The sequence below is a fragment of the Ranitomeya variabilis genome, chromosome 2 (assembly GCF_051348905.1).
Source record: "Ranitomeya variabilis isolate aRanVar5 chromosome 2, aRanVar5.hap1, whole genome shotgun sequence".
NCBI classification, from domain to species: domain Eukaryota; kingdom Metazoa; phylum Chordata; class Amphibia; order Anura; family Dendrobatidae; genus Ranitomeya; species Ranitomeya variabilis.
Window position 1 is genome coordinate 815,208,269 of NC_135233.1, and position 24,422 is coordinate 815,232,690.

Consider the following 24,422-nt stretch of genomic DNA (forward strand, 5'->3'; position numbering starts at 1 on the left):
AAAATGAAATTGTAATGATGTGATGATGTGATAGGTCGAAGTTTATGCAGATAATAAAGCATTGCAAACTTGTAATAAAACATGTTAAAACATATATATATATAATCTTAAAACTTATACAAAAGTATCTAGAATATATTAATATGTCAATAGTGATACTGTTAATGCCACAGAAAGGAGGAGAAATACAATGTGTACGATATGTACTCATCAGCTGGTGATTATAAGACTAATAGATGAGTTGTTTTAACAGTCCAGAAGATCCTGACTAAAAGTCAAGTACAATACACCCTACTGATAATAACGATAGGATAAATAAATGACCTTTTCTTCCTATAGAGGAAAAGAAAGAGAGGTGGCAGCAAAAGCATTCACACAGGGACGATTTTGGCCTGTAATTAACATATCACTTTTCTATATATATCATTGAGATTCTAGATCTTACAATTTCTATCAGCTCAAGCAAGCAGCTACAGATGTGCACCTCCATCAAAAAGGTGGCTGTAAACAGCTGTTTTGTGCCCACTATCAAGCCAGGTTACATAGATTCATATATTATTTTTTAATTGCCAAATTTTATTACAAGTATGCCTTGTTTTGTCTATGTAGTCTTTTCAATGCAGTTACATTTTACTTCTCAATAACCTTTGACAAATTATGTCATTTAAACACGTATATTACTTACTGGTAATGTGTTTGTACAGAACCCATGACAGCACCAACGAGAAAAGGGGATCCACCCTTCAAGGACAGGAAACGTTCAGGATAAAATGGGCGGCTCCTCTCTCTGCATCAGTGGATTACAGCATGATAGGACCTCCGAGTTAGTGTACACATAACTATATACATTTATACAAACTATTTCTAACCACACCATAAGTGGTGTACTATATACAATAACCCACCAACTGAAAGGTGATGAACTTAGTAATGGGAGAGAATATAAGGGTGCTGTCATGGGTTCAATAAAAACACATTAGTGGTAAGTAATATACGTGTTTTCCTGTCACCCGTGACAGCACCAGTGAGAGAATTACAGAGAATTACTCATATGTTGGGGAGGGACCACAGCCTTTAGAACCAGCTTCCCAAACATCAGATCAGTAGAGGCAGACAGATCCAGTCTATAGTGGCTATAAAAGGTGGAAGGTGATGACCATGTAGCTGCCTTACAGATCTGTTTGATGGACACATCTGCTCTTTCTGCCCAAGACGTTGCCATGGCTCTCTTAGAGTGGGCCCTCAGGTCGTCAGGGACTGGTTTTCCTGCGCCTGTATAGGCCAACTTGATAGCCTCTCTTATCCACCTGGAGAGGGTACCCTTTGAGACTCTCATTCCTTTCCTAGAGCCCTGAAAGTGGATAAAAAGAGCCCTATCCTTCGCCCAAGGCTTTGTTGCTGCTAAATAGTAAAGAAAGCACATCCTAACATCCAAGGTGTGAAATATCTCTTCCTTACTATTCTTAGGGTCAGGGCTGAAGATGGCAAAGTTATCTCCTGTGACCTATGGAACTTAGATACTACTGTAGGTAGATAGGCTGGGTCAGGTTTCAAGACTACTCTATTGTCCATAACTAGTGTAAAGGGAGGGTCTGCTGACAAAGCTTTTATATCACTCGCCTTGCACGCTGACTACTAATAGTATAGTCTTTAGGGTAATCAATTTTATGGACCCTGAACTCAGAATTTCAAAAGGGGCTTCTGTTAAAGCATTCAGAACCAAGCTAAATCCTATGGGGGTGCCCTGGCTAACGGGATCGATTTGGATCTAACACATGCCTTAACTAACCTAACTACCCACTGATTACCGTGAGGTTGTAATTATAGTGCACCTAAGGCCGAAATCTGGACTTTTACAGGTGCTAATGGCCAGGCTTTGTTCATGCCCCTTCTGAAGTAACTCCAGGATTTCTTTTAGGGACACCCTTCCTCCCAAAGTACATCCTGTGTGTGATAGGAACTTTTTCCAAGTCCTACCATAAATCCTCATAGTGATTGGATTCCTACTACCGAGCAAGGTAGAGACCAGGTTGGGAGAAAAACCTTTATTTTCTAGAACTAACCTCTCAAGTTCCCGGCTGTTAAGTGCAACCCAGTCACCCGAGGATGAAATATGGGCCCCTGAGCTAGACGGTCTGGAATCTTTGGAAGGACCCATGACTCCGTAACTGACATGTTTCTTTATATGAGCACTACTCTCGCCCGTCCTGTCTGAGCTTCCTGAGAACAGCTGGAATCAGACAAATGAAAGGCATAGGCAAGAGTGAAGTTCATCTTATCCGAAAGGGGTCCACCGCTTGAGGGTTTTCTTTTGGGTTCAGGGAATTAGTTCAAGCCTTTAAGGTTGTTAATTGTTCTGTATGTGCTGTCTGGCTTCTTCTTTACGAGAAACAGGGGAGAATAAAAACCTTTCATTTCTTCTCCTGATGGAGCTTCCTACAGAACATTCTTTTCCAGGAGGCTTAGTATCTCTGTTTCCAGAGCTTTTTGTTCCAAGATAGATGTTCGTGGGACTGTCATGATAAACCTGTCTGGTGGATATTTCAATATTTCAAGAACTCTAGCCTTAATCTTGATCTTACCAGACTGAGGATCCAAGTGCTGGAGGAAATCTTCTCCCAGTCTGGAAGGAAAAAGAGTCTTCCTCCCACCTGGGATAACAAGTCATTTGGATGGTTTCCTACTTTTCTGGGAAGGGTTACCGAACAAGTATCCCTAGTCTTTTATGGGTTAGTCATCCCATCTATTGTGTTCTGTGGCCGGCCTCCTTCTACTGAACTTCTTCCTCCAAAAGGACTGCCTGAAGGACGAAAAGGGAGGTTTTGGAAACCCTTTTTTCTTATCTGCAGCTTTCTCCAGGATGTCATCCAAAGCTGTACCGAACAGATACTGTCCTTCACAAGGGAGAGAACACAGTTTCCCTTTTGCCTGCTGCCACCCTCATGATTACTGTGAGTGTGGCAAGAATGGAGTCTCTGGCTGAATTCTCCTTCAGGTGGTCTTCCAACCTACCCAGACAGATCATGAGAGCTAGCTGTACAGGTTGCCACAATGACCAGCCTCAAAGTGCCTGCCGATTACTCCCAGGTACCCTTGAGAAAGATATCATCCTTACTATCAAGTGGATCTTTCAGTAAGCCCGTATCCTCAAAGGGAAGGGTTGACCTTCTTGAGGCTTTGGATATAGCGATGTCCCTTATTCCCGAACATCGTCTCCTCTTCTTCAAAAGGGAATTTCCTTTTAAAGGAGGATCTCAGAGGACCTTTCCTGTCTGACCTTTCTCATTCTTTATTAAAGAGATCAAGCACCTTCTCATTAATAGGGAAGGATCTATGTTTCATCCAGGACCTGGACTGATTTTTTGACCTTTTGGTTGACCAGACCCATCCTTTGCATCTTCTGCCGCCGTGCAGGACTGAAGGTTCCCCCAACAAGGACAGGAAACCAGTAATGTAGAGAGAGGAGCCACCCTTTTTATTTTGAAGGTTTCCTGTCCTTGAAGGGCGGATCCCCTCTTTCGTTGGTGCTGTCATGGGTGACAGGAAAATTTACTTTTTATTTTCAATGACCTTTGACCTATGATGTAATTGCAACTTCCTGTTCCTGCCATTTTTGTGTCTATTAAATGCTTGTTTGGTAACATAGTGATTGTTGGAATGTATTAGACTGCTGCTGAAATGTGTTGCCCTGTGTGTGTTAATATATTTTGGACTCTTGCATTATTGAGCTGCACTATTTTCCCTTTTATATTTTTTTAATTTGGAATTTCATACAACAGAGGTACTTATTAGAGTTAGGTTGATTGATTTGTGGGACTTCGGTACATTAGCCAGGTTAGTAGTCTTTCGCTGCTATATAAAAAGCTTGCATATTTCTTACCATTCGGGATCCCCAAATTGCTTTTGATTTGCTGGGCTGCACACATGACATTGCGCTAGCATGGCTAATCAAAAACAAAGCAGAGATCCCGGAAAGTAAGAGAATCACAGAGCTCCCATTCATTGGTCACATAGCACTGACCTAGCCAATGGACAGGCATCCTGAGAATCGATCCACCCATCACTAGTGCCTATGCCCAACAGGATTAACGGTAGCATCTATCTAGCATATATTTAGTCTGGCTGGGATAGCATGCGCGCGGGTTCGCGTGTGCAACAGATTTTAAGTTCAACAGTTTAAAGTGCTTGGCAGTTAGAAAATGGCATTGAAGCTGATGTTCCTCTCTTCTCTTCTTCACACAAGTATTTTATCCATCCATCCATTTGTGTGCTGACTGCAAGTGTGAACTGAACCATATTTAGCAAGCTTTGCACATGGTATTTTATCCATCCATCCATTTGTGTGCTGACTGCAAGTGTGAACTGAACCATCTTTAGCAAGCTTTGCACATGGTATTTTATCCATCCATCCATTTGTGTGCTGACTGCAAGTGTGAACTGAACCATATTTAGCAAGCTTTGCACATGGTATTTTATCCATCACTCTTGTGTTGTTGTTTTTTCTGTTTTTGGTTTCTGATTTAAAGTTTTCAAAGCTATCTTTTTTTTTTTTTCCTTTTGTCCCACTGCTTTATGGCCTTGTTCAGCATTGGTTGTTTACCCTCCATAGTAATGCCTGCTCTGGCCTTATGCTAATTGGTTAATTGCTGATTGTGACCATTTGGTTCCTGATGCTAACAGTCACTCCATTTCATATATATTTAGTCTGGCTGGGATAGCACGTGCGCGGGTTCGCGTGTGCAACAGATTTTAAGTTCAACAGTTTAAAGTGCTTGGCAGTTAGAAAATGGCAGTTGGACAGGGCAGGAGACAGGTAAGGTGCATAAGTTTTTCAAACAATCATGCTTCTTGGTCAGTCATACTACATTATGCATTGATCATATCAATCTGCTTCTTATTTGTTTTTACTTCTGCTTTCTCACAACTCGCCTGCCCTTTAACACATTCTGGGCACTCTCTTTATATCCACCCCTCCCTTCTCCCCTCTCCCATGTATAACTCTGAGGCTCTACTGACATTTGTTACCCACTCCAAACCAGCCACTACCGCCATGCAGCACTCAAAACGTTCATGCAAATCATCGCACCACCTGCTCTTTCTGTTTTTTCTCCTTCTACTAGTTGCAGGTGACATCTTCCCCAACCCTGGGCCTCCCTCCACCAGCATACATTACTCTCCTCCAGTTACATATAGAAACCTTGCTAATCTTATTAACATTCAGTGCATGCCTTCTCCTATCACTTTCCACTGTGCTCTCTGGAATGCACGGTCTGTGTGTAACAAACTAACTTACATTCATGATCTTTTCCTCTCTAATTCCCTTAAAGGGAACCTGTCACCCCCCAGGCGTTTGAAGCTAAAAGAGCCACCTTGTGCAGCAGTGATGCTGCATTCTGACAAGGTGGCTCTTTTAGTTATTGGTGCTGTAACTGCAGAAATAATCCGTTTTGTAACTTGTCCTAAATACCTTTCTTCAGTCCTGGAGGCAGGCCTTTCCCCCCTGCTGCAGATGCCACACAGCCGTCACTCAAGTCTTCTTGGCGCCGGTCGTCGCCTCCTCAGCGCTGTTTTGAAATAAGCCTGCGCTCTTTTGTCATGCCTTGGGCAGGCGCAGTGAGCGCTGCCCGTCCTCTGTCCTCATATGCAGTCTAGCTGACTGCGCCTGTGCGGCCGCCCTGCCTGTGAATCCCAGCCCCGCAGTGTGAATAAATCAGAAAATCAGCTCTCTGCTGATTCTCCTGGATCTTTCTGCCGCATTTGACACTGTGGATCACCAGCTCCTCCTCACTATGCTCCGCTCTATAGGCCTCAAGGACACAGCCCTATCCTGGTTCTCCTCCTACCTCTCTGACCGCTCCTTCACTGTATCTTTTGCCGGTTCTTCTTCTTCTCTTCGTCCGCTTACTATCGGGGTTCCGCAAGGCTCAGTCCTAGGCCCCCTCCTCTTCTCTCTTTACACGGCCCCTATTGGACAAACAATCAGCAGATTTGGGTTCCAGTATCATCTCTATGCTGATGACACCCAATTATACACTTCTTCCCCCGACATCACCCCTACCCTAATTCAAAATACCAAGGATTGTCTGTCTGCTGTCTCTAACATCATGTCCTCCCTCTACCTGAAACTAAATCTCTCCAAAACGGAACTTCTTGTGTTTCTCCCTTCTACTAACCTCACTCTACCCAACGTCGAAATTACCCTGGAGGGTTCAACCATAACTCCCAAGCAGCATGCCCGCTGTCTTGGGGTCATATTCGACACCGAACTTTCCTTTACTCCCTATATCCGATCACTCGCTCTTTGTCACCTGCATCTTAAAAACATCTCCAGAATCCGACCTTTTCTCACCGTTGAAACTGCTAAGACTCTTACTGTCGCTCTTATTCATTCTCGTCTGGACTACTGCAACTCTCTTCTAATCGGTGTCCCTCTTACCAAACTTTCTCCTCCAATCCATCTTGAATGCTGCAGCCAAAGTCATTTTTCTGTCCAGCCGCTTCACCGATGCCTCCATTTTGTGCCAGTCATTACACTGGCTACCCATTCGCTACAGGGTCCAGTATAAACTCATCTCTCTCACCCACAAAGCTCTCCACAGTTCTGCACCGCCTTATATCTCCTCTCTCATCTCTGTCTATCGCCCTACACGTGCCCTCCATTCTACAAATGACCTAAGACCCAAGCCTACCACATCAACTACTCAGTAAACTAACTTTGCACTGTTCCCTCCTTCCAAATATTACTCTGAATCTGCACCCTACTATTCATCTGTCTCCTCACCCTCCATGCACATGATAACTGCACTTGATACTTGACTATTGCACTTAAACACACGGACTGATGACCGGATCATGCAGCTTTGTATGAAAATCCCTATTTATTATAATTGCCAGACCTGAAATAACAATCACTTTTCACCTATTGTGTCCCCCCATTTCCTTGTAGATTGTAAGCTTGCAAGCAGGGACCTCACTCCTAATGTCACTGTTTAAATTGTCTTAACTCGTACCGAATGTATTGTTTGTACATGTTTTGTAAAGTGCTGCGGAATATGTTGGCGCTATATAAATAAAAATTATTATTATCTGCAGCTGATAATCTGTTGGCAAAGCCTTGAAACAGAGTTGAACTTGGTAGAAGCACATCTCGAATAAGTGAGCATTTACCTTGGCCCCACTTTCTAAACAAAGGATTCCGTACCAAGGACTGCCCTTTATTTTTTCTATTTTGTATTTAGATATTTCTAATGTAAAAAACTTGACACCTTAATCGAAAAATAGTTACTGAAACATGATTGAGTCTGCCTCTATTTTAGGAATTTTATGTTACATTTTCACTGGCAAGCAAATAAACATTCGGAAAGCGATAGTGTTTATTGTTTTGGGAAATATATTGACAATGAACAGAGTGGTTTAGGTGACTGACATGGACATCTCAAATTTGGTACAGTAGTATTGGTGCGGCTTCACGCCAACTCCTGCTCCACAATGTCTCCATGAAATTGCTGTTTGTGTGTATGCAGCTGGGTTGTTCTATGGATTTCAGACTATTTGACCCTGAGTGATTTGAAGGATTTATTCATGAAATTGCCTTACAGAAGCTGTAGAGCAAATATTTCATTTTATACTGATGGATTAGTCTGTGAACTGGAACTGTTAATGTGATTGTCATTATCTTTGAAGGAAAAGAAAAAATAACAGCTTTAGGAAAATGTTTTTCATGGGTTTGTGTCCCTTTATTATGCAATTTGTATGATGGACATACCAGAGATCAGCAGCAGAGTTAACAGGCACCTAACTTGCTAAATTATTTAATACATTTCAAAATGTGCAATTCGGAGGAAAACATCTGAAAACACAAACTTTCTGAAAAGAAGAAATGATCTTAAATCCCTGGGGCCTAAAGGTTTGTTTTTCTGTCTCTTAGATGCAACATCACATGTTCTTGCTCCTGACTTATAGTGCCTGCCTACAAGCATCTGTCCTTACAATTGAATGTCCTGGAACACATTTAATTTACGACCAGAGTTTTTTTTTGCTGTTCTTAAAGGGAACCTGTCAGCAGGATTTTGCTCAGTAAACTATAGACAGTGTCAAGTCGGTGCCGTTATGCTGATTAAAATTATACCTTGGTTGATGAAATCCATCTTGAGGTTGTTGTTTAATCTTTATTTGTAGTTTTTAGTTAATAAGATTCTTGTGCTCTGGGGCGGGGCTGTGGGCAGGGTTTTATGTGGTGCTCTGCTTATATATGCATGTTTATGGGCTTATGAAAGGTCACCGATCCCTCACTGACTTGCCTCCTATTTTAGATACTGCATAAAATATTGTGTGGGGAAAAAAATAGCATTCATCAAAATGGCGCCTCCGTTTCCCTGTAGCATCTATGATAGATGCTACTGCGCGGGTGCCGCTGGTGCCATCTTGATGGAGCCAAATGTTGTTTTCTCCAGCAAAATGGGGCCTGCGCTTGCACAGTAGCATCTATCGGAACACAGCACTATATGACTAAATCATATATGCATATATGCATATTAGCCATTGTATCATGCTCCAACGCAGGCGCCATTATGATGAATGTTAATTTTCTTTGTAACCACACAATAGTATATGCAGTATGTAAGATAAGAGGCAGGTCACTGAGGATCAGTAGCTTGTCATGAGCCCATAAACATGCATATGTAAGCAGAGCACTACATAAAGCCTCACCCACAGGTTCGCTTTATTGACAGTGAGACTGGGGTACAGAAATACAAAATTTATTGAAAGGCAAAGGTATATTTGCCTTTTTAGGCTGGCGTAAGTTTGTACTATAGTTTTCCCTATTTTCTGTCCTAAATTATGGTAAATTTGTTGGGGTACCAATGGCCGTGATTCTCAGACAAACCCCACTCACTTTAAGTATTAAAAAAAAATTCTGTAAAACAGATGTGACTTTTTTCAATAGAATTCTGAAGTAGTTGAATAATGAATGTCCCCATGTGCTACACAGCTAAAATGTATGCTATGCTAATCAGTACGAAAGCGGTCAGTCGTTCTTTCTTTGCCTACACTGAATAAGTGGTGATGAAGTTTTTACATTTACCTACTAAGTTGTAATTTTCTTTTTTTTGTTGTTGCAGAAATAGAAAAGTTTCAAGAGTCTGAGGCAAAGAAAGAAGATGAAGAAAAGAAATACCTCGACATTATCAGCAACAAAAACATAAAATTATCAGAGAGAGTACTCATACCAGTTAAACAATATCCAAAGGTAATGCTTATTATATTATATACAATCCTTGAATGCATTCATGCAGTTATTGTAGATTTATGCTTCACTTATTGCTATTGACTAAATAGCAGTGGTGTGACTAGGCTCAGGTAGGCTGGCAGAAGGACCTTGTGTGGCAGCACGCGGAGTCCCTATGGGGAGGCGTTCCATGCTTCACTTCCTGACAAGGACTGCTGATAAAGTGCAATAGATATGATGCAATGTGCAGCAAATGTGGATATGATGCAGTTAACTACTCCATAAATAATGGCTACAGTTCACTTCAGGATCGGCTCTGCTTATTACTGGATGACTGACAAAAAAGATACAGTGCTTGACGTATGATGATTTATGATTATAATTTTATATTTAAAATGAATATTTATGGGTTTATATTTCTTGAGAAAAAGGCTGAGGTTAATAAGGATGGATTAGACGTTTAGTTTTAATTTGGCATTGATTTGTATGGAATTGATTTTGTTTTCTTTCTACCATTTTACCATTGAATTTACTTTTTAACACTTTTGTAATGTCAAAAATTCTGCATTAACCCCTTAACGACCAAGGGTATTACCGTTTTTGCATTTCCGTATTTTGCTCTTCTTATTCCCAGAGCCTTAAAGGGAAGGTGCCATCAAAAAAAATTTTTTTACAGCAATTGTAAAAATGTAAAGAATTAATGTTTACATTTTCTTAAAAAATATTATCATTTGTTTATAATTTAGTAAAATATGAAAAATAATTTGAAAAGTTTGGGAATTTCCACTTCTAAACACTAGGGGGAGCAGCTGCTGAAATTTCAGAAAAACCTAGTGTACAACTAGCTCACATTACTGCACTGCAGTAATTATGGGCGGAGTCTGCTGACATGTGATGTCTCCTCTCCTTCCCTTCTGGGTGTTTGCTAAGGGATAAGAGAGGATGATATTCAGGAACCCAGTGAGCAGCCATTTTGTTGGTGACTGCAGAGTAAGGATGCCGTCACACTATCAGTATTTGGTCAGTATTTTACCTCAGTATTTGTAAGCCAAAACCAGGAGTGGAACAATTAGAGGAAAAGTATAATAGAAACATATGCACCACTTCTGCATTTATCACCCACTCCTGGTTTTGGCTTACAAATACTGAGGTAAAATACTGACCAAATACTGAACGTGCGACGGCAGCCTTATACTAACAAGTAGACAGTCACCGAGGATGGCAGGCAGCAAGGATTCTGGGAGATATGTGGTGGAGGGAGCAGGGTGACAGCAGCACAGAGTATTTCAGGAGAGCAGTGTGCTGGTCTATGGGGGGCACCATGTTCAGTGCGCGGAGCAGCCAGGGATTGTACATAGAGCGCTGTCTTTTATACACATGGATGGACCGTCTGCTCCACAGAAATCCAGGAAACATTTCTGCGGATTGATGGCCTGTTCTGATCCAGACATTGCATGCAAAGACCCCATTCCCCTCCTCAGATCCTGTCTTCTCTATCCTGTCCTGGCGATGTGTGAAAGTGAGACGACAGGCAAAGTACGGGGTGACGCTGGGAAGGAAACGTAGCCATATAGTAACGATAAAAATGAGACCCCTCTCTTCAGCTGCATCACCAGCCCTGACTGCACCTAACTGGAGGTCATGCTGCCCCCTCTATTACCCCAGACCTGCGTGCAGGTGCTCAGCCAGAACCACCATAGAATGGGTCCACTTTCTGAAGATAATACTGCCATAGTGTTCTCACATAATGCCACCATATAGATCACACACACAATACTATCAAATAGATCACACAATACTGTCATACAGTTGTCACATACCGTCATATAGATCACACAATACTATCAAATAGATCACACAATACTGTCATACAGTTCTCACATACCACCATATAGATCACACATAATACCGCCATATAATTCTCACCTAGTACTGCCACATAGATCACACATAATCCCACAATATAGTTCTCATATACCACCGTCATATAGTTTTTACATCATTCCACAACACTGATCAAACATAATACCGCCATATAGATCACATATAATACCGTCACATAGATCACACAATACTTGGCGGCATAATGTGTAATATTATATATATTATAATATCTCGGCATAATGTGTGGTCTTTACAGGAGTATTATGTGATAAATATATATAGCGGCATTATACGTGATCCATATGGTATTGTGCTGCTCTAGGGAGGTCACAGAGACGTATGGTGGAAGGAGCAGGGTGACAGGAGCACAGAGTATTTCAGGAGAGCAGTGTACTGGTCTATGGGTGGGAGGGTGTGCTCACACTCACACGCTCGCAACTGTATACTTAGCCTTTACTGGCTATTAAAATGGGGGACACCCACCAAAAAAAGACGTGGGGCCCCCTATAATTAATAACCATCAAACACTATGCAGACAGCTGCGGGCTGACATTAATAGCCTAGGAAGGGGCCATGGATATTGTCCCCCCCAGGCTAAAAACATCAGCTCTCAGCCGCCTTTTACATGCGCCTCTTCTGGCGCTTTGCTTGGCAATTTCCACTTGCCCTGTAGCGGTAGCAAGTGGGGTTCATATTTTTGGGGTTAATGTCACCTTCATATTGTCCGGTGACATCAAGCCCACGGCTTAGTAATGGAGAGGCGTCTATAAGGCACCCATCCATTACTAATCCTATAGTTGTATTGTAAATAAAGACTCGGCCAGAATAAAGTCCTTTATTGATCTTTTACCATACCGAACGCATAATCCTCGACTCCCTCAACAAAAATAATAAACCACATTGGGGAAAGACACGCAGGGGGAGAGGAGTGCATAGGAGAGGATTAGATACTGACTGCTGAGCCGTGTATCTAATCCTGGCCTGTGTGAAACTGACAGCTGATCCGTGTATCTAATCCTGTCCTGTGTGATACCAACTGCTGAGCCGTGTATCTAATCCTGTCCTGTGTGATACCGACTGCTGAGCCGTGTATCTAATCCTGTCCTGTGTGATACCGACTGCTGAGCCGTGTATCTAATCCTGTCCTGTGTGTTACCAACTGCTGAGCCGTGTATCTAATCCTGTCCTGTGTGATACCGACTGCTGAGCCATGTATCTAATCCTGTTCTGTGTGATACCAACTGCTGAGCCGTGTATCTAATCCTGTCGTGTGATACCAACTGCTGAGCCGTGTATCTAATCCTGTCCTGTGTGATACTGACTGCTGAGGACACAGTACACGGGACAGGATTAGCTACCCAGGACTAGATTAGCTACACAGGACAGAGGTAGCAGTGGTAGGTGTATATAGAGGCAGATAGTGGTATACAGAGGCAGGCAGCAGTGGTATACAGAGGCAGGCAGCAGTGGTATACAGAGGCAGGCAGCAGTGGTATATAGAGGCAGGCAGCAGTGGTATACAGAGGCAGGCAGCAGTGGTATACAGAGGCAGGCAGCAGTGGTATACAGAGGCAGCTAGCAGTGGTATACAGAGGCAGCTAGCAGTGGTATACAGAGGCAGCTAGCAGTGGTATATAGAGGCAGCTAGCAAGGGTATATAGAGGCAGCTAGCAAGGGTATATAGAGGCAGGTAGCAAGGGTATATAGCGGCAGGTAGCAAGGGTATATAGAGGCAGGTAGCAGGGGTATATAGAGGCAGGTAGCAGGGGTATATAGAGGCATGTAGCAGGGGTATATAGAGGCAGCTAGCAGTGGTATATAGAGGCAGCTAGCAGTGGTATATAGAGGCAGCTAGCAGTGGTATATAGAGGCAGCTAGCAGTGGTATATAGAGGCAGCTAGCAGTGGTATATAGAGGCAGCTAGCAGTGGTGTATAGAGGCAGCTAGCAGTGGTATATAGGGGCAGGTAGCAGTGGTAGGTGGTATATAGGGGCTGGTAGCAGTGGTAGGTGGTATATAGGGGCTGGTAGCAGTGGTAGGTGGTATATAGAGGCAGGTAGCAGTGGTATATAGGGGCAGGTAGCAGTGGTATATAGAGGCAGCTAGCAGTGATAGAGGCAGCTAGCAGTGGTATATAGAGGCAGCTAGCAGTGGTATATAGAGGCAGGTAGCAAGGGTATATAGAGGCAGGTAGCAGGGGTATATAGAGGCATGTAGCAGGGGTATATAGAGGCAGCTAGCAGTGGTATATAGAGGCAGCTAGCAGTGGTATATAGAGGCAGCTAGCAGTGGTATATAGAGGCAGCTAGCAGTGGTATATAGAGGCAGCTAGCAGTGGTATATAGAGGCAGCTAGCAGTGGTATATAGAGGCAGCTAGCAGTGGTATATAGAGGCAGCTAGCAGTGGTATATAGAGGCAGCTAGCAGTGGTATATAGGGGCAGGTAGCAGTGGTATATAGAGGCAGCTAGCAGTGGTATATAGGGGCAGGTAGCAGTGGTAGGTGGTATATAGGGGCTGGTAGCAGTGGTAGGTGGTATATAGGGGCAGCTAGCAGTGGTATATAGGGGCAGGTAGCAGTGGTATATAGAGGCAGCTAGCAGTGGTATATAGAGGCAGCTAGCAGTGGTATATAGAGGCAGCTAGCAGTGGTATATAGGGGCAGGTAGCAGTGGTATATAGGGGCAGGTAGCAGTGGTATATAGGGGCAGGTAGCAGTGGTAGGTGGTATATAGGGGCTGGTAGCAGAGGTAGGTGGTATATAGGGGCAGGTAGCAGTGGTAGGTGGTATATAGGGCAGCAGTGGTAGATGCATAAGAAAATAAAAACCCTGTACTTACCTTCCGTCCTCTCCCAGGATGTGCTGAGTCATGTTCAGGGCAGAGCAGTGTGACGATCTCCCTGCCCTGCTCTGAACAGGTCGGCAGTGATTGCAGCCTGTAATGTAATACTAAGTACAGGCTGCAATCACAGCTCCTCGCTGCAGATACTTACCTCGGACCCTCGGCAGCAGCTTCTCCCGGCAGCAGCTTCTCCCGGCAGCAGCTTCTCCCAGCAGCAGCTTCTCCCATCGCACGCACTGAGCTGTGTGTGCGATGGCAGAGGGAAATAAACAAAATGGCCGCGATCTCCTCTCACAGCTGTGACGCGGCAGCTCAGTGGGCGTGGCCAAGTCACAGCTGAGAGGCAGGAGATGCGGTCGGGGCCGACCGTTGTCTCCTATGTACATGGCTGCCGTAAGTGAGGTGTGCAAGTGTCGTGCCCAGACACTCACACCCACACTAATGAAAATGGCAGCCTCCAGTGGTGAATGTAAAAGTGAATAAATAAAAAAGTATGAAAGAGGTACATTTACTTTTGTATTAAAAATAATTGATTATATAATCAATAATTATTAATACAAAAACTAAAATCACGGCACCCTCCCTTTAACTTTTTTATTTTTCCATCAATATGGCCATGTGAGGGCTTGTTTTTTTGCAGGATGAGTTTTACTTTTGAACTACACCATTGGTTTTTACTAGTGATAAGCGAGTATACTCGTTGCTTGGGTTTTCCCGAGCACGCTTGTGTGGTCTCCGAGTATTTGTGACTGCTTGGAGAATTAGTTTTTGTTGACACAGCTGCATGAGTTATGGCTGCTAGCCAGCCTGAGTACATGTGGGGGTTGCCTGGTTGCTAGGTAATCCCCACATGTATTCAAGCTGTCTAACAGCCGTAAATCTTATAGCTGCGGCGAAAAAATAAATCTCCGAGCAGTCACAAAATACTCGGAGATCACCCGAGCATGCTCGGGAAAACCTGAGCAATGAGTATACTCGCTCATCTCTAGTTTTTACCATATCATGTACTGGAAACTGGAAAAAAAATTCTAAGTGCTGTAAAATTGCAAAAAAGTGCAATTCCACAACTATTTTTTGCATTTTTTTTTTAAAACTAACCTGCCATTATGATTCTCCAGGTCATTACGAGTTTGTAGATACCAAACATGTATAGGTTCTTTTTTTTATAGGTTCAGTCCTTGGCCCACTTCTCTTCTCTCGCTACACGGCTCCAATTGGACAGACCATCAGCAGATTTGGCTTTCAGTACCATCTTTATGCCAATGACACACAACTATACACGTCATCCCCTGACCTTACTCCCGCTGTACTACAGAACGTCAGTGACTGTCTTCAGTCTACGACATCATGTCCACCCTCTATCTGAAACTCAACCTCTCCAAAACTGAACTTCTTCTGCTCCCACCATCTACTAACCTCCCTAAATCTGACATTTCCCTGTCCGTGGGTGGCACCAAAATAATACCCAGGCAGCAGGCGTGCTGTCTGGGTGTTACGTTTTACACCAATCTCTCCTTCACTTCCCATATACAATCTCTTGTCCGCTCCTGCCACTTACACCTAAAGAACATCTCTAGAATCCGCCCTTTTCTCACCATGGAAACAACAGAAACCCTCACTGTCGCATTGATCCACTCCCGCCTGGACTACTGTAATGCTCTATTAATTGACCTCCCCATCGCTCGACTTTCCCTCTCCGGTCCATTCTTAATGAGGCAGCCACGGTCATCTACCTGGCTAATCGGTATTCAGGTGCAGCCGCTCTTCGCCAGTCATTACACTGGATGCCCATTCATTATAGGATCCAATTCAAAGTACTTGTTCTCACCCACAAAGCTCTCCACAGTGCAGAACCCCCTTACATATCCTCCCATTTCTGTCTATGGGCCTAGCTGACCGCTGCGCTCTGCAAATTACTTTTGACTAACCTCTGCACTAATCCGTACCTCCCACTCCTGTCTCCAAGACTTCTCCCACGCTGCGCCAATCCTCTGGAATGCTCTACCCGAAGAAATTAGGACCATCCACAATTTGCATAGTTTTAGGCGCTCCCTCAAAACATATTTGTTCAGAGCGGCCTATCACGTTTCCTAATCAGTCATTTTATGTGTAATGGTGCGTGTGTAGCCCATTCACTATCTCCATCTATCCCCCACTCCCTCAAGATGGTTGGACCATCATTGTAAATACATCATTGTAAATACACACCTGTACTTTGTATCTCCCCACCTCATTGTAGATTGTAAGCTCTCACGAGCAGATTTGTCTTATTGTGCTTTAATTATTGTATTGTTAACGTTGTTACTTATGACTTGCGTTTGAAACTGTTAAACTGTAAAGCGCTGCGGAATATGTTGGCGCTATATAAATAAAGTATTATTATTATTATCTAAGTAATATTATTACTATTTAAGTGGTGAAAAAAATCCAAAGTTTGTAAAAAAAAAACAAAAAACAAAACAAAAAAAACAACCAAATGGATCAATTTAACATTTAGACATTATTCGGGATCTGCAGCCAGGTGAGTGCTTTTTATTTGCGAGCGAGCTGATGTTTTTATTGATACCATTTTATGACAGATACAATGTGTTGATCGCCCGTTATTGCATTTTCTTGCAATGTTGCAGTATCCAAAATAACTTTTGGATATTTTTTCTCGTTACGCCGTTTACTGATTAGATTAATTATTTTTATATCTTGATAGATCGGGTGTTTCTGAACGCGACGATACCAAATGTGTTTTTTTTTTATTGTTTTATTTTGAATGAGGCAAAAGGGGGGTGATTTGATCTTTAAAATGTTTTATTTTTTATATTTGTAAAACTTTTTTTTTTTTGCTTTTTACTTGCTTTGATAGTCTCCATGGCAATCATCTGATCGCTTGTGTTACACATAGCAGGTCTGCAGCAAAATGCTCATCTGGTATGAGCGCTGGCCACCAGGCATATAGGGGCATATAACAGCTGATCAGATCAACTGTCATGTGCCGGAAAAGATACAGGTCCCGATGCTGAGCCCACAGCTTTTTCCAGGGGGGGGGGACACGTGACCTATGATGGATATACACGTCCTATGATGGATATACACGTCATAGGTTGATGAGGGGTTAATTGATTTTACACTGTGGCCCTGATTCAGTAAAGTCAGAATACTGGCAAACATTGCTTTGTAATTTGGAACATTGGAGCTTGTGACAGAGCCTCAAAGAAGACTGTGATTTCTGCTGTATGCAGCAATGGTAAAGCATTGCTGCATATAGCACAAGCGATCAGATGATCACATTTTCAAGGGGCTAACAAAATCAGTAAAAAGGAAAAAAAAAAGTTTAAATAAATATGAAAAAAATAAAAAAAGCTCTAATCAACTCCTTCCCCCATTGAAAATAAAGATATTAACCCCTTCGTGACATGCGCCGTACTAGTACTGCGCTGCGGGCACTGCACTTGTGCCAGCTGCAGTATTAGTATGGCGCACCGATCACCGCGGTCTCGCACTGAGCGCCTCGGTGATCGGGTGCGGGTGTCAGCTGTATATGACAGCTGACACCCCGCAGCAATGCCCACGATCGGCGCTAGCGCCGATCGCGGGCATTTAACTTCTCTGATGCCGTTGTCAGTAGTGACAGCGGCATAGAGGGGGATCGCGCAGGGATGGGGGCTCCCTGCGCTCTCCCGCCGGAGCAACGCGATGTGATCGCATTGCTCCGGTGATCCTGAAGGAGTCCCCGGATCCAAGATGGCCGCGGGCCTCCTTCCGGGTCATGAAGTGACGTGGCTAGTCGGCGCCTGCTGAGAGCAGGCATCGGAAAGCTTCCTGCTCTGTGCTACGCACAATGTCAGCTCAGCGATCTGGTCTAATATAGTGATGTCCCACCCTGGGACAATGGTAGAAAGTAAAAAAAAAAAAATCCCCAAATAAAGGAAAAAAAAAATCCCAATAAATCCATTTATTTATGTAAATTAAAAAAAAAACAATAAAAGTACACATATTTGGTATCGCCGCGTCCGTAACGACCCGCTCTATAAAACTATCCCACTAGTTAACCCCTTCAGTGAACACCGCAAAAAAAATAAATAAAAAACAAGGTAAAAAAACAACGCTTAATTATCATACAGGCGAACAAAAAGTGGAATAACACGCGATCAAAAAGACGGATATAAATAAACATGGTACCGCTAAAAACGTCATCTTGTCCCGCAAAAAAAAAGGCACCATACAGCATCATCATCAGAAAAATAAAAAAGTTCTAGCTCTCAGAATAAAGCGATGCAAAAACAATTTTTTTTTTATAAAATAGTTTTTATTGTGTAAAAGCGCCAAAACATAAAAAAATTATATAAATGAGGTATCGCTGTAATCGTACTGACCTGCAGAATAAAGCTGCTTTATTAATTTTACTACACGTGGAACGGTATAAACGCCCCCCCCCTAAAAGAATTTCAGGAATTGCTGGTTTTTGTTCATTCCGCCTCCCAAAAATCGGAATAAAAAGCGATCAAAAAATGTAATGTGCCCGATAATGGTACCAATAAAAACGTCAACTTGTCCCACAAAAAACAAGATCTCATATGACTCTGTGGGCCAAAATATGGATAAATTATAGCTCTCAAAATGTGGTGATGCAAAAACTATTTTTGCAATAAAAGCGTCTTTTATTGTGTGACGGCTGCCAATCATAAAAATCCGCTAAAAAAACGCTATAAAAGTAAATTAAACCCCCCTTCATCACCCCCTTAGTTAGGGAAAAATAATAAAATTTTAAAAAATGTATTTATTTCCATTTTCCCATTAGGGTTAGAGTTAGGGCTAGGGTTAGGGCTAGGGTTAGGGCTAGGGTTAGGGCTAGGGCTAGGGTTAGGGCTAGGGTTAGGGCTGGGGTTAGGGTTGGGCTTAGGGTTTCAGTTAGAATTGTGGGGTTCCACTGTTTAGGCACATCAGGGGCTCTCCAAACGCGACATGGCGTCCAATCTCAATTCCAGCCAATTCTGTGTTGAAAAACTAAAACAGTGCTCCTTCCCTTCCGAGTTCTCCCATGCGCCCAAACAGTGGTTCCCCCCCACATATGGGGTATCAGCGTTCTCAGGACAAATTGGACAACAACTTTTGGGGTCCAATTTGTCCTGTTACCCTTGGGAAAATAAAAATTTGGGGGCTAAAATATCATTTTCGTGGAAAAAAATATATTTTTTATTTTCACGGCTCTGCAATGTAAACTGTAGTGAAACACTTGTTGGTTCAAAGTTCTCACAGCACATCTAGATAAGTTCCTTGGGGGGTCTAGTTTCCAATATAGGGTCACTTGTGGGGGATTTCTACTGTTTAGGTACATCAGGGGCTCTGCAAATGCAACATGATGCCTGCAGACCAATCCATCTAAGTCTGCATTTCAAACGGCGCTCCTTCCCTTCCGAGCTCTCCCGTGCGCCCAAACAGTAGTTCCCCCCCATATATGGGGTATCAGCGTACTCAAGACAAATTGGACAACAACTTTTGTGGTCCAATTTCTCCTGTTACCCTTGGGAAAAAAATTGCAGGCTAAAACAGTATTTTGTGGAAAGAAAAAATGATTTTTTAATTTTCACGGCGCCACATTCTAAACTTTAGTGAAATAATTGGGGGTTAAAAGTGCTCACCACACATCTAGATAAGTTTCTTAGGGGGTATTCTTTCCAAAATGTGGTCAATCGTGGGGGGTTTCCACTGTTTAGGCATGTCAGGGGCTCTCCAAATGCGATATGGGTTCCGATCTCAATTCAAGCCAATTTTGCATTGAAAAGTCAAATGGTGCTCCTTCCCTTCCGAGCTCTGCCATGTGCCCAAACAATGGTTTACCCCAACATATGGGGTATCGGCGTACTCAGGACAAATTGTCCAACGACTTTTGTGGTCCAATTTCTCCTGTTACCCTTGGTAAAATAAAACAAATTGGATCTGAAGTAAAAATTTTGTGAAAAAAAAGTTAAATGTTAAATTTTTTTTAAACATTCCCAAAATTCCTGTGAAGCACCTGAAAGGTTAATAAACTTTTTGAATGTGGTTTTGAGTACCTTGAGGGGTGCAGTTTTTAGAATGGTGTCACTTTTGGGCATTTTCTGTCATATAGACCCCTCAAAGTCACTTCGAGTGTGAGGTGGTCCCTAAAAAAAATGGTTTTTCAAATTTTGTTGCAAAAATGAGAAATCGCTGGTCAACTTTTAACCCTTATAACTCCCTAACAAAAAAAAATTATGTTTCCAAAATTGTGCTGAGTTTCCAAAATTGTGCTGATGTAAATCAGACATGTGGGAAATGTTTTTTATTAACTATATTATGTGATATAACTCTCTAATTTAAAAGCATAAAGACTAAAAGTTTGAAAATTGCTAAATTTTCACAATTTTCGTCAAGTTTCCGTTTTTTTACAAATAAATGCAAGTCATATTGAAGAAGTTTTACCACTATCATAAAGTACAATATGTCACGAGAAAACAGTCTCAGAATCACCAGGATCCATTGAAGCGTTTCAGAGTTATGACCTTATAAATTGACAGTGGTCAGAATTGTAAAAATTGGCCCTGTCACTTAGGTGAAAACAGGCTTTGGGGTGAAGGGGTTAAAAAATACACATATTTCATATCGCCGTGTTCAGAAAAGGCTGATCTATCAAAATATAAAAACAACCCAATCAATTGTCCCCGTAAACGGAAAAAAAATGAAAAATCAAGAATGTCAAATTTACGTTTTTTTTGGTCAACTCACTTCAACAAAAAATGCTGTAACAAGCGATCAAAAAGTCACATGTATCCCAAAATGGTACTAATAAAAACGTCTCAACCCGCAAAAAAATACCTAACATACAGCTCCACCATTGGACTGAAAATAAAAATGTTACAGGTATCGGAAAATGGCAACACCACTCCCAAATTTTGTTTTGGTAAACTTCAGATTTTTTTTTTTTCACCACTAAAATAAAGCTAAACATGTTTGGTATCGCCATAATCCTATTGATGAGGAGAATCATGTTGTGTGGTCATTTTTACCTCAAAGTGTACATTGTAAAATCAGTTCAGAATTGTGTTTTTTTTCACAATTTCACTGCAGTTGTAATTTTTTTTCCCATATGTGGTAAAAGTAATGGTGTCATTCAAAAATACAACTCGTCCCATAAAAAACAAGCCCTCATATGTCTATGTGGACTGAAAAATAAAAAGAGTTATGACTCTGGGAAGAAGTGGGGAGGAAAAAACAGAAACGAAAAAATGAAAATGGGCCCTGTCGTGAAGGGGTTAATGAAATACTCCCCAATACTGTGATTTGTCTATTAGAGACTGACTGCAGAACAGTTACTTTCAGAATATCATATTCATGGAACTTGATGAAGTATATAAATGAGAAGGTGGAGGTGAGATGAGAAGCAGAAATCACGAGGATTTATGTTTTTAATGATAAATCTCAGTTGACTTTTCCAGTGAACGTTTTTTATTGAACTATGTCATAAATCTAAAGGATAAACCTCCGTCAGAGAACAGAGCAAGATACAGGCTTGTGAAGCTGCTTGATACAGTCGAGCAGATTTATGCAGAGCTGCTGACAGGAAATATTAGGCGAAAGACTGATTGCTGAGATTTGGGCTTCTATTTCTTTAATGTAAAATCATTTTAGAGGTTTGACTTACAAATGCTTCATTAAACAGGTACATTCTGCCGTGGATTCTTTATTGTCACACAAAGTTTAGAGAGATATAATGTAAAATGTAGCGCAATTAACTTAAAATCACACGAACCTCTGAATGTATCAGTAAATGAAGAAGAAAAATATTATCAATGTAACCAATACCTGCATTAAGGTTGAACAGCATAATGCTGACAGTACACCTAACCTAACCTAACCCTTCTTTACTGAAGGCTAGTTCACATCAGCGTATCAAAATTGCTCCATTTCATCCCGAAAAGTAGGGCGATTTTCTTCTCACTTGTCATCTATGTGCATCAGTCGCTATTAATCATTTGCAGGACCATTTACAGTTTTATTACAGAATTGCAATGTATCCGTAAAAATCCAGATGTTATACTGTGACTCCATATGACATCTGATTTAATTTTTACGCACCCATAGACATGGATGGGTGAGTCTCACCCGATTCTCGGAAGAAACTACTGCATGATGGAAAAAAATTTTACGCACAGATTTGCCCAGTGAGAAGAAATCACTTATCTGCACCACCTCATTGTATAACATTGCTCTGAGTGCTGTCCGTTTTTTCTCCAGACTGTACTTGTACCGAAAATACGGTTGTGTGAATGAGCCGTTAACCTGTACATCGCTCTGTCAAATGAATTTTTGCTTGTAGATTACTTTGCCGTTTAGCGTCAAGTCTATGATAATACTAATTACCGTATTTTTCAGATTATAAGACTCAATTTTTTCCCAAAAAATTTTTGGGGAAAATTGTGGTGCGTCTCATAATGCAGATATACCTTATCGGCCGCAGGCTGGGATGAGGGGGTGAACGGATGTGCAGTGCAGCGCGCCGCTGCGGGTGTCCGGCGCTGCGGGGGATCTGCCGACATCTTGTGAAAGCCCAGAGCCCCCGCAGTGACATGGTTTCCTATGCGGTGGACTGGACTCTGGGAAAATGGCTGCCGGGCGTGGCGCATGTGCAGATGGAGATCTCGGGAGATGAGATCTCAGTGCCAGTGCCAAGATCTCCATCTGCACATGTAACGCTCCCGGCCGGCAGCCATTTTCCCGGAGTCCAGTTTACCGCATAAGAAACCAGGTCACTGCGGGGGCTTTTACAAGATGTTGGCAGAACCCCCACAGCACCGGACACCCGCAGCACCGAACACCCGCAGCGGCCCGCCGCACCGCACATCTGAACACCCCCTCATCCCAACCTGCAGCAACTCTCCACTCTTGCCTCATCCTGCGGCAACCCTGGTACCGCGCTTCACCATAGCCACCACCCCGGTAAGCAGTTAGACACAGGGATTATAAGAAGCACCACCATTTTATTAAAAAAAGTTATTTTTCCTATTTTTCTCCTCAAAAATTTGGGGTGCATCTTATAATCCGATGCATTTTATAATCCACAAAATATGGTAATTACTTAAGTCTCTGAGGTTATATGCTTGTTCCTGCAAGCAGGACTAGATGGAGGCCTGATGGTATCGTATCGGGAGGGCGGTATTGTCACGATGGGGGCAGGCTTTGCAGCATTGCGAATCTCTCCCCCCATGTTCTCACCCACCTATCCACTCTCTCTTTCCCCATGTGCTGACTTCTCCCGTCAGTGCTCTCTTCTTTGACCTGTCTACCCCATGTGCTATCACCCTTGTCTGCTGTCTCTCGCCTTCCTGTGCTGTGTTTTCCCCTCATGTGCTGTCCCGTTTGAGCTGTCTCCCCCCTGTGCTCTGTCTCTCTCACCCCGTGCGCTTTCTCCCTATCTGCTGTCTTCTCTCATGTCATCTTTAGTGATGAGTGAGTTTACTCGTTGCTTGGGTTTTCCCCGAGCACGCTCGGGTGACCTCCGAATATTTGTTAGTGTTTGGAGATTAAGTTTTCATCGCGGCAGCTGAATGATTTACAGCTACTAGACAGCTTGATTACATGTGAGGATTCCCTAGCAACCAGGCAACCCCCACATGTACTCAGCCTGGCTAATAGCTGTAAATCATTCAGCTGAGGCAGTGAAAACTCTCTGAACACTAACAAATACTCGGAGGTCACTCGAGCGTGCTCATCACTAGTCATTTTCTTTGGCCTGTGTACCCCATGTGCTCTCCCCCTTCTCTGCTCTCTCTCAACCACTGTGCTGTCTTCTACCCTCATGTGTTTTCTCATTTGACCTGTCTCCCCCTGTGTGTCCTCTCTCCTATGTGCACTCACCCCTCCCCCTGTGTTAAAATCTTTTTAGGAGGAGCCATGTTGGCATTGATATTTGCTTTTTAAAGGGGTTTTCCCAGGAACGAAAGTTCATTTTAAAAATTGTCTGTGTCTGACCCTGTACTGAACATACCACAACTCCTGGGCAGGGGAGGAAGCAAAAGACAATACTGACATTACAGCAGGAGATCGCAGAGGATAGATTTTGAGAGGTAAAATATTGTTTAAAAACAGTCAGTGAAATATGTTACCTGACAAAGTGAATCCTCTGTGATCCCCTGCTGTAATGTCAGTATTGTCTTTTGCTTCCTCCCCTGCCAAGGAGATGTGGTATGCTCCGTACACGGTCAGGCACAGACAATTTTTAAAATGAACTTTTGTGGGAAAACCCCTTTAATGTGACCGACTTCCTCTGAGGCTACGTACGACGTATCCAGTGTGTGTGTGTGGTGCGTACGGCGTATACAGAGTGTGTGTGTATGTGTGTGTGGTGTGATGGTGTTCCACTGGTGGTACCGTGCAAGAGGCTGGTACCACCAGCAGTTTCCATATTGAGACACCGATCACTTGGGTGTCCCAATATGGCGGTCTGTGAACTACCGC

At 42.7% G+C, this 24,422-nt stretch overlaps 1 protein-coding gene across 5 annotated transcripts in view; it reads left to right on the forward strand.

Annotated features, from left to right (window-relative positions):
• Positions 1-24,422, forward strand: part of KHDRBS2 (KH RNA binding domain containing, signal transduction associated 2) — a 773,482-nt gene that overhangs the window by 147,265 nt on the left and 601,795 nt on the right. For all 5 annotated transcript variants that reach the window (XR_013221832.1, XR_013221831.1, XM_077289991.1 and 2 more), the window contains one exon: positions 9,123-9,250. Coding sequence is in view for 3 of the 5 variants with exons in the window: in XM_077289991.1 (XP_077146106.1) it covers positions 9,123-9,250 (128 nt within the window). In the remaining 2 variants the exon portion in view is untranslated. The remainder of the gene's footprint in view (positions 1-9,122; positions 9,251-24,422) is intronic.